The sequence below is a fragment of the Mustela erminea genome, chromosome 9, assembly GCF_009829155.1.
Source record: "Mustela erminea isolate mMusErm1 chromosome 9, mMusErm1.Pri, whole genome shotgun sequence".
In the NCBI taxonomy this organism is placed as follows: domain Eukaryota; kingdom Metazoa; phylum Chordata; class Mammalia; order Carnivora; family Mustelidae; genus Mustela; species Mustela erminea.
Genome location: NC_045622.1, coordinates 16,843,429 through 16,854,500, shown reverse-complemented (window position 1 = coordinate 16,854,500; position 11,072 = coordinate 16,843,429). Strand labels below are relative to the sequence as shown.

Below are 11,072 nucleotides of genomic sequence, written 5' to 3'. Positions count from 1 at the left end.
TGTTCAATTCAGAATCTGATTGTGAACACCTAAACCATCAACTGCATCAACAAGACAGTTTTTCATGTGAAAATAGGACATGCAGGGAACATCGATTTCTCTCTTGGTGAGGAAGCCACGTTGTGTCTCACTTGCAAGAGACATTTGAGTTCCCTCCCAATGCTCAGCATTTCTCCACATCTCAAAATGTCCAAGCTAACGTAGACACATCTTTTTCTCCAACACCAGCTGCTCTCTAAGCCACCACATGTAACCGGCAAGACAAGCTAGAACTTGTTAATCCTCCCAGAAGATGGGAGGTCAAAGCATCCTGGCACAGACTCCGTCTACACTCCAACTTCTTCAGCCCAGCTCCAGTGTGACGTGGTACCCATTACACACAAGACAACACCAATCATATCCACACCCACGGGCAAGGACATGAGGATTTATGCTCAGCTTTTCACAGAGTTCCCAGAAAAATGCAAAAATACCATCTGCTTAAATCCAAACATCTTCAAAATAAACTCCAAGTGGGTTTTTGTTTTGAACCTGAAAAAGAGAGGCAGTCCACGGACTGTGTTCAGCAGGGCCCTGGTTTGTACTATGTACAAAAGACGACGCTCCCTGATTCTCTGCCACCCTACATGTTCATGTCCTAATGCTCTGTAAGGACACATGAGAAAACACATTCAAGATCTGGGCAGTGGGGGTCTATGTGGCCCAACAGCTGCTGCTTTTATGAAATCAGACCACGCAATGTAATATGCAAAGCTTAACATCATAAGAATGATACCAGTCACCAAGTACTGAGAGTACTTGAACATGAAGTTTATTTAAGCATAAAACACATTAAAAATTATTTGGTTGATTTGTCAGAGAGAAGGGTCTGGGTGTGGGATGGGAGGTGGGGTTCCCCAGGTCTGCAAACAGTATCCCGAGTGGCCAAGCTGCCGTGGCAAGGTGGAGGGACACAAGGGTAGCGAAGGACCTCATCAGAAACAGGAGTGAGCAGCACATGCGTATCATAGATCAGACACTTCCAAACATCAGAAAGATTCCTTAGAGAGAGTCAGACCTTCCAGTAAATGCTTCTCGAGATTGCTCTGACAGGCCCTTTCTCGGTAAAAAACTGTGATCCAGAAATAGCACCGGCTTGAGAGATTTTTCTGATTAGACTTCTGGTCAGACTTCCCTAATCAGAGGTGTTTGTTTGTTTTTTCTTTATTGGTTTTTCATGGGAACCAAAGTTTCCAGTGACAACAGTTTGGACATTTTGGGCAAGATACCTGCTTTCCGCAACTGACTTTTGGAAGCCCCATTGCGTACTCTGAAAGAGGAGGTGGGCATTTCACACATTTCTGGGACTCTGACTATTGGAGGCAGGTGGTATCACTTTGAGATGCTGGACACTTTCAATCAGGCTTTGACTTAAGGGCACACACATTTTATCCTACAGGGGGTTGAAGTAAGTAAATTACAGTACTTTATATAGCAACCTTGAGTTAATTATGAGGTCGTGCCTGATTTATAGACAAAATGCCATAGTGAAATCTGGGTCATGATGAGAAGCAGCGTCCAAACTTGAAGTTCAATAGAAGAATTAGAGGCTGTGAACAGAGAGGAACATAGTAAGTCCTATGAAGAGAGATAGTTCTTTGATAGGAATCAGAAATCTGTGGTGCTCAGCTAAATGAATGAACCCACTCTCTTCATTGCCAAGAACTCACTTTCTCCAAATGGTGCTGACCAAGGCAGGAAAGAAGCAGAATTAACTCGACTTTTAGCAAAGTCCTGCTAACCTCAGGGAAACCCATGTGCTAAGGCAACTGCAAGAAATCTTGGTTTGTTGGATCAACCATCCCAGTCCCAGTCCCAGCCCAGGTAGACTTGGTGACCAGATTTAAGGCCAATATTTGGTCCTGAAATAGAGCTCACCAAGATGGTGCCAGAACTCATTGGCATTCCCCTCATGTCTCCATCTTGATTTCTGGAATTTTCATAAGCCAGTTGCTGACTGAGTGGGCTTCCCGTGTGAGCGTCCCCTCCTCAGGGGAAAGGGCTCCCCATGCCCAGCCGCCTGCCCAGGACAGGGCATGCATCTACCTCTACAGCTCTTGCCGTCCTCCTGCAGGGTCCCCGTCACACAGCTGCACAGAGGCCCATCGACTCGGCTTGTGCAAATCTGCTCACACCCTCCGTTGTCCTCACACCAGTCCAGCCCTGGAAAAGAGCAGCTGGTCAGGTCAAATCTTGGACGTGGATCTTGGGGCAAAGCTTTAAACAGAGGACAGCAAGAAGAAAATCGCAGTGCCACTGTGGCACTTTCGGAGCCAATGAAAAGGTTTCACTGTGGGGTCCTCCACTTTTGGTCGGTCACCAGCTTCACGTTGTAGTGGAACCGCACCCAAGAGTTAGTCCGAGCCTTTAAATCCCATTGTTTTAATAATTTATCATGTGTTTTGGGGGACATACATACTTTTTCTCCTAATAGGTCCCACTGAAATGATCTGTTCTTTAGGTTCTTTGGTATAATCCGTGGCAATCCTGGAATTTTGTGGGCAAGTCTGAAAGACAGAACACCGGAGGGAAAATTTCAGACAATTAAGCCGATAACTTATTCTTCACCACATCTCCAGCCTCCAAAAGAGGCAGTAGTTCCAGCCTCGAGCGCTATTGCTGCTCCGATTAATTAGAACCAATGCATTCTTGATCCTGAAGCCCACTGGGACTCGGGGCTTTATGTTGAACAGAATTAAATATATTCTCCACATAAGACTTCGATTCAAAGAGGCTCCCTTCCCAGGGATGAGGATTGTTGGATTGCATCTGGCAACAGGGTAGGCAGCTGCATGTCTAAGTGGCTTGGCCACGATTCACAGCTTGATTCTGCAAAGGCTGGGGATGCACAGGGCTGGAGTGTTAAAGATTAGGGAGCACATCCCAGGGCAGTGAAGTCTTAGGGATGCCGGCGTCTGTGGTGGGGATGTAAGCCTGGCATAGAAGGGGGGATTGGCTTGTCACCTCATTCCAGCAGCCCCTCCAGGAGCCCCTACGGAGCCTCAGGCCCTGGCGTGGGTCTGGATGAGCTGCAGGAGAGTCATGGTCTAAAGAATGCCTAGATAAAGTACCCTGAACCCTGGAGTTTGTTTCGATCATGTGCTGGAGCTTGGCCCCCACGGTTCCCTTCAGATCCAGGTGGCTTGGCTCCTTGAGACTCTGGTGTGGGTGCAAAGGTCCTCAAACGGGGCCAGTTTTGCCCCTTCCTCCTGCCAGATACCCTGGAGGGGTATTTGGCAATGCTGGGAGGAATTTTGGAGTGTGGCAACTGGGGAGAAGGGGCTTTTGCTTCTAGTGGGTAGAGGCCAACGTTGCTGCTAAACATCTTACAACACACAGAACAGTCCCTACAACCAAGAATAATTTGGTCCAAAAGGTCAGTAGTGCTGAGAAACCCTGGTCTAGTGCTATGCCCACGACAGACTGACAGTTCAGAGACAGACAAGAGGAGTAAATGGACATTATTCTATCACATTCTCTCTCTCCCTATCTCAGCAAAGAGGACTGCTGCTCCTAGGCATCTGGGGAGGATTTCAACTTAGCCACTTTGAGGAGCCGTGAGCACCACAGAACCCTCGGGAGCCAGCCAGAGCCTGGCGATCATGATCCCCGTTTTGGGCAAAGTGGGGCAGTAAGAAATAAAGCGAGGCATTTCATTTTCATGCCCTCACTTACTATTTTACAGGAGTACTTTTCGGAATCGCACAGTGACACTGCACAGTGAAGATGAACTTCGTCGTAATCCCCAATGAACTTGAAGACAGTGACATGAAAGCGACAGGTTAGGGAGACGCCATTCTCCTCGATGCCTATGGTGTTATCTTTAATGTTCTGACACCTATTCAGGAGAAAATGGAATCTTTGCTTCACACATTGGATTCTATTTCATATAAAACCGTCATGATAGGTAAGAATGTCTTTGCATTTGAGAGTGACCTCTGGACCGTGTGGGTTTCTTATTTTCTACCATTCCCATCTATTTTCATAGTTTGTTTTAAAAGCATCGAATAACACCTCAAATTAGTATCCTAACTACAACTAAAAGTGGGGTGACTGTAGGGACTATCCCCAGTCTCCCCATGGCTTCAGTTTCTTATTCTGCCTCTCACGGTGCCCTGCTTTACTGACACCAGCTCTGCAACCACGCCATCAGTCCTCACCTTGGCTGTACTTTCTCTGGGCAATTATCACATGGGGGAGGGTCCCCTGATTAAAACCCTACTGGGCCGTAACCACACGTGTTAAAACAGGTGGGAGCTGGAGGAGAAGTCAGAGCAGTCCCAGATGAGTGGCAGGTGGCCGCTTCTTTTCTCCCCCTGGCCACTATCCTTCATGGTATTGGGCCAGTGAGCAGTGACAGCCACTGGCCTCCCTCAGGCACACATGGGGTTCCTCAAATGTATCACAGCCACTTCTATCCCATTCTCTTTCCACGGCAGTTTCCCCGTCTGGAAGTCTTCCCATGCATGCACACCCCTGTTCTTTCCCCAACACCAGTCTGTGGCTCCCCCTTCTCTACGGATACCCGCTATCACTGCCCTGACCACGTGGGAAAGGTGGCTTTTCCTGGATTCCTGGAGCACAAGAACCCGGATGCCGTCCTCACTGGGTCTCGAAACACCCTGCAGGGCACCCAGGATGGATCTAAACATCTTTGTGGATGAATGCATGAGTGAACGCATGACTTGTGCGAAGGCTGGCCAAGAAGTTGTCTAAAAATGATGAAGATAAAAAGAGTGGCTTTTTTTTTTTTTTAAATCTTTCCTTCCCCAAGCCCACAGGATTAAACAGCTTAGTGATAAGGAAAATTAAAAACCGGAGTTATCCTCCAGCATCCCCACACCTATTAGGTTTTGTAATTAGTCTTCAAGGCAATAGTTTCTTAAGTGTTTTGAAATTAAAACTTACTTGCCACACTTTTCCTTGTCACTGTTATTCATTTGAATAATCTTAATTGGTCCAAAGTTTCTAAAATGCTCACAGCCCTGCGATCTTCACACAGGCCTTCCCTCTTAACCAGACCACCCCCTCCCAGACAGATGACTTGTTATTCAGGTAACAGAAATGCACGGAGCAAAAGGAAGGCCTGGGGAAGCAGGGACAGGCTCTGTGGACAGGCTCTGCCTTGGTGCGCACACACAGGCCAAGCCCTAGAACCCTTTGTCCACCATCAGAGAAACAACCATCCTTTCAGATGCATTAAGATGCATTAAGAGGAGAGAGCAGCAATGGGCATGGGGGGACTTCTGAGTCCCTGGAAGATCCATCGTTGCCTTCCACTGAGCTGCAGAGGAACAGCTAACCCCCCACAACTCTGAAGTGAACCCATTTTGCTGCTCACATGTTTGTCACTGTACATTGGTTTTCCCATGGGACAAGTTCACTGGGAACACAATAAATTAAATCCCTCCAAGAAAGGTCAGAAAGACTCATGAATTAAAATTCCCTCCTATGACAAAAGCAAAAACAGTTTCATCTGAAGGCCTTTGTTCAGACCCTGGGGGAGGTTGAGATGTATGAACACGTTCACTCACTCACTCTTCTCTCTGAATGCCACTGCATCCTCCAAAGGAGACACAGGCCCTCCAACAGGGCTGGCATCGGCACAGGTGCTCAGATCTGAGCTCTTTCACTTTGGGAAAGGACTTTGATGGGAAGGAGAGGCATCCAGCCTGTAAGCCACCGAGGAGTCACCACGTCCTTCCCTTCACCTCTGAAAAGCCCAAGAATCAGCTCAGAAAGTCAAAAGCCTCTGCACCCCAACCTACAAGCCCCATCCAGCCAGTGAGGGAGGCCATGTATCTTAATGCTTGGAAGGATCCCTTTCTGACCCTGACTTGTTGAGTTGCCCTGGGTGTACTAACTTCTCTGCAAAGTAGTAGATATTCACTGTTTGCCCAGAACCATGCCTTCTTTTGAGAAACTATTCCTTTTCAACCTCAAAGCTGATTATAGTAGCCACAGCACTCCCTGACCACATCAGGGTCGGTGCTGACCCAGGCTAGTCATGGTGGGTCAGGACAAGCTACCCCCCAAAATACTGAGTATTTTAAGGTGAAGGAGTTTGAGAAAATGGCAGAAGCAGAAAGGTCATGGTGACCTTCACCTGACTCTACTCCCCTGAAACAGGTCACAAAGCCCTCAGGTGACAGGAGCCCTCCCTCCTGCAGGAAAGGAGCACCCTTACCTCCAAAGACAGACGGACATCAAGAAGAATCCTCATTAAGAGGCTCTGCTAAGCTTCCCCCTGTTTACTACACTTACCACATATCCTTTGGCCTCTCCTCTCTGTGGCTATCCCTGCTTCATCTAACCTAGCAGAAAATACTCAGGTTCGACCACTTGTTTATGTCCTGATTTCCTTACAGAAGCTTCTGTGTCACCTAAACCTATATTAAATAAATGCTGTTCTTGTTTAATTCTCATAGCCAGCTAGAACTACTGTTACTTGGCATGACTAGTTTTTAAAAAATTAAAATAATTATTGTGATTTGGTCTATAGTCTTTTCTTCTGATTCATTTCTTCCATAAATTCTGTTACATAACCACTGTGTTTCAGGAAACACAGTAGGTGCCAGGCATTTAGTGGTGAATAAGAAACTCCTTGGTTTTATAGGCTATTGCAGTTTCTTCTACTATTCTCTTCTTATACTCCATTATTCTAGTTCTTCTCAAATTTTGACAGGTGTCCTGTTCACCAACCATCAGTTCTTCTCATGACATGCTTTTGTGTAGGTGATCTACATTTCTCTTAAGCTGAAATCTGAAGTAGGCAGGACACAATCCCCTCCCGGATCGCACTGCAAATAAAGCATTTTGTAGTTAATGCCACAAGGACTCCGGAATCTGCTACCAAGTTGCTGTGTGACTTTAAGCAAGTTGCTTGGTCTCCCTGAGCCTCAGCCGAACTACAAAGGAAGGTTTACAATGTCCACCTCACGGGCTGTTAAGAGAATTCTAGTTCATGGATGCGATACACAAACATTAGCTCCCATTCTCTTCTCTAAAAACGGATGTTGATCGATATTTATGCAAAGGGCTCTTGAGGCCTGTCCTCTGATAAGAGGCCACTCACCCTCCTTCAATGATGAAGTATCGGAGTTTGTCATTGCTGTCACGGGAAGGGGTGGCATAGCATTTGTTCAGGGTCAGGATCAAGTGTGTGGAGTCAGCCCCCACCACGAAGACCCCTACATACAGCACATCTCGAGTTGTCAGCACCACTTCGCCCTGGCGGTAAGGGTGTTTGTAGGAGGCATTTTTGTAGAGGGCCATCTTGGTGGTGAAGCTGCCTTCTTGGGTTGGAACTGTAAGGTTAATGACACTAAAAGGGAAATGATCATGAGTCCAGGGACCCCCAACAATTACATTTTTTCAATTACCACCATTTTCAAGCTGAAAATGCAGAGGGAAGGCAAAGCAGATGATAGTAAAGTCTAAGTCCAAAATGGTACCCCAAATGGCAAGCTACATGTGGCCATTAAAATTAAAATGAAATAAAATTTGAAAAGTAAATTCCTCAGCACCCCTAACCACAATTTCCACATATATCTACTGTATTAGATAGTAACACAGTATATTTCCATCACTGTAGAAATTTCTTTTTTTTTTTAAAGATTTTATTTATTTATTTGACAGAGAGATCACAAGTAGGCAGAGAGAGAGAGAGAGAGGAGGAAGCAGGCTTCCCGCTGAGCAGAGAGCCCGACGTGGGACTCGATCCCAGGACCCTGAGATCATGACCTGAGCCGAAGGCAGCGGCTTAACCCACTGAGCCACCCAGGCGCCCCCATTGTAGAAATTTCTAATCCATAGTGCTGGTCCAAGGAATTTAGGTACAGAAAATATGAACTATTTCTTCCCTAGTGTTTCAAAGACAAATGCTAGCAAGCAATTTTGATTATGCTAACCTTGACTGTCAAGGAAAAGACAAAGCAATGCGTATGGCCCATGAGATTCTTTACCTCAGCATAGGCTTCACAACAGAATCTAAGGAGATCTTGATATCCAGCTCATAAGCACACGAAAATTCCACATTGATCGTCCGGTCCCTAGTGATGATGTTGCCAGTGTTGTTGGCACTTTCGATCCAGATTGTGTTTTTATACATGATATGAGTGCCATTGGACTGCCGAGCACAGGAAGGTCAGAAATCATTAAATGTGCGAGTGAGTATGTGGCTTGCATTTCAAACCCAACCCACAGCCCTGAAAGTGGAGAAGTGGCTTCGTTCCATACATAACCGAGAGACTGGTACAAGTCAGGACGGAGCTAGCTTCAGCATTTACTAACAGTAATGACGAAAGTATTGCAATGGATGTCGACAGCACCCTTCAGTCTGATAACCTTGAGTGTCCACAGAGGCTGAATACACGTACCCTGAATTCTAACTACTACCAGCCCTAGTTATCTGTGGGAAGCCAAGATGGGGACAGCATGAAGTATTGTCATCCCAGGGTAATATAAATCTTCTTTTTCAAGTCCTAATCCAAAATCTCTCCTTCACCAAATCTTCTATCAGACCTTCCCACAAGGACCACGATGAATAAAGGCACATTGCCCCTGATTGTTCCTTTCACTCCCTGATAAAGTGTTAATGATCCCGGTTATATATATATATATATATATACACACACACATACCTGTTCCTTTCTGGTGTCATATATATATTTATCTTCCTTCCATATGTATATATATGTATATGACACCAGGAAGGAACAGGATGATAAGAAGTGAGATGCTTTGCCAACCTATACATTAGATAATCTGACATGAAAGGACGGGGTCTTGATGTATTTCTGTAGCCAAGTCTTATATGGTGTCTGACACCCTTACCCCCCAAAACTCTTCCTTTACCTGGAAGAACAAGAGAAGCACAAGGAAGGTAACAAAAATGTGTCAACGTGCAGGATAGAGGATGACAGCAGACAGCGCAAACAGAGGACGGGAGCCTGTCACTTATCAAGATCTCTCAGTTCAATTAACCACTCAAGACCAGATGATTCTCCTTGATGTCTTTCATATCAGCTTTGTGCTATTTTCCATGGAGGATATTTCTAAGGAGACGCCCCTGAAGTTGGCTTTAAAGACACCCAATGTGTAAACACCACGGGCTGTCACTACCTCGGCCAGATGTCCTTTCCAGCCCGAGGTTCTTACCTGCACAATGTTGCCGCAGTTCCCTTTGGTGTTGTTGATCTGAAAGGAGATGAAATCTTCACCCTCGATGTGAGAACACTGTCTATCATTGATCCTCACGCCCTCCCTCTCAAAGCCAAGCTGGAAGAGTTTGCACTTAGATATGGATACTTCCATCTGGGACGCCTTGCAGGTCACCTCTGCATCAATGATGTCATGGGAGTCTGCAGGGAAGAGTTATGATGAAAGGCAAGTCAGGGGGAGTTGGTGGTGCTGCGGGCGGGGGGTGGTGGTGAGGCATCCCATGACCGTTTCCTAGAGAAGAGGCTAATGATCTTCTCACAAAGGCTGGGCATTTCTAATGAAGCTTTGATCCAACCATATGAGTATATGAAATCATTCAAAGCAATAACTGGGATGTTGTTAAGCTTCTTAAAAAAAAAGATGGACCTAATAAAGTGTGTATTGTCTTTTCTTCCCAAATCCAGGACCTTGCCCTACTTTGGTGGGAGGTACTTTCCCATGAGTTGTGCATCACATCTGGCTTATCCTAGAGGGGCTAAAGGATGTGCCCCCGGTGAGAGCAGCCGCAGGCAGGCTGCTCCTGGAGCCCCCATGGATTCCCAGGCACCTGCTAGAAGACTTTTGACATGATTAGGCCAATTGACATTTTCTAGGAGTACATAAACACAAGCTAAGGAGCACTACAGAGACAGAGAGAAGCATTTTAGCTTCTCAGGTAAAGCTCTTGAAGAGCACCCCTCTGAGAGAGACTTTCAGTCAAGTAGGATGCTGTAATTCAGCACATGCCTTCTCAGTGATCTGGTTCCAGCCAAGGGCACGAGGTTGGGGGTGTAAAGTAGCACCTCCTTCAGGCCAGCATCATGGATGTGCCTGGCGGGGACAAAGCCCTTCCTACCTTATGGATGCTGCCGTTGGGAACGGGTGTTCATTATTTGCTTCAAACCCTGCAGTTGCTTCTTCAGGACCCACTAATCTGGCTTTCAACGAGTCTTAGAGCACCTGGCACTCTTGCTCTGAGGGTTTCGTGTTTGCGTCAAACTGCCTGACTTCCCCGTGAGACTACAAGATCGATTTGGATCTCTGATGTTGAAGAGGGCTTCTGCTGAAACTGGCTGACTTGATTCATGTACACATTTAGGTGTTATCACTTATTGAAGAAGAGGCTGAGGCTATGAGGAAAGTAACATTAACCTACTTTTGAAGACATCACATTGCTTCCTCGTTCTGCCTCAATGCCCACGAAAGCTTCTCGAGGTGGGTCTCTAACTAGGGCGGCTGCGTGGGCCGCACCCCTGGAGCCCTTCTGCGCAGCCGCCGGGCCTCCCTCAGGGGCCCCCGGTCCGGGCGGGGAGGCAGCAGGCGTCACTCACTATTGCCGTAGGGGGGCGGCTCCGCGCAGCCGCACAGCTCTCCTCCGTTTTCCAGCTCACAGGTCCGGTTGGGACAGTCCGCCCCCACACAGGGATCTTCAACCACTCCTGCTAAAAAGGAAAACACACAGAAGCGCGCACGACTTGATTTTCACACCCATGCTCGGCAGCAGGTGGCTGCGCTCTGGACTTGCCGCTTTCACGGAGCTGGCGGTCGTCAGATGGCAGCTGCGAATGAGCAGACGGGGCAACTTTCCAGAAAGTGATGACAACACGAGTGATCGGGCCCGGCTCCGGGGCCGGCACTGGGCTTCACGCTTCCGCTGCAGTATCTCCTCCAACCCTCGTGACCGCTCTGCAAATTACGTACTATTTCACAGCGGCAATGAGCCCAAAGTCCACACAGTGGAAGCTGAGTGGTGAGGCTGGAATGCAGAGACGCCGTGAACTGCCAAGATCTACCCCTATCCTGTTCTTACCACATTGGTCGACCATTACGTG

At 47.1% G+C, this 11,072-nt stretch overlaps 1 protein-coding gene across 1 annotated transcript in view; it reads right to left on the bottom strand.

Annotated features, from left to right (window-relative positions):
* Positions 1-800: 800 nt before the first annotated feature.
* The window catches only part of TECTA (tectorin alpha), a 77,128-nt gene continuing 66,856 nt past the window's right edge, over positions 801-11,072 (bottom strand). Inside the window, exons 17-24 of the mRNA XM_032359126.1 lie at positions 10,572-10,682; positions 9,199-9,401; positions 8,004-8,167; positions 7,115-7,363; positions 3,715-3,877; positions 2,459-2,546; positions 2,086-2,202; positions 801-1,589 (exon numbers count right to left, since the gene is read on the bottom strand). Of these exons, the coding sequence (XP_032215017.1) occupies positions 1,489-1,589; positions 2,086-2,202; positions 2,459-2,546; positions 3,715-3,877; positions 7,115-7,363; positions 8,004-8,167; positions 9,199-9,401; positions 10,572-10,682 (1,196 nt within the window). The 3' untranslated portion in view covers positions 801-1,488. The remainder of the gene's footprint in view (positions 1,590-2,085; positions 2,203-2,458; positions 2,547-3,714; positions 3,878-7,114; positions 7,364-8,003; positions 8,168-9,198; positions 9,402-10,571; positions 10,683-11,072) is intronic.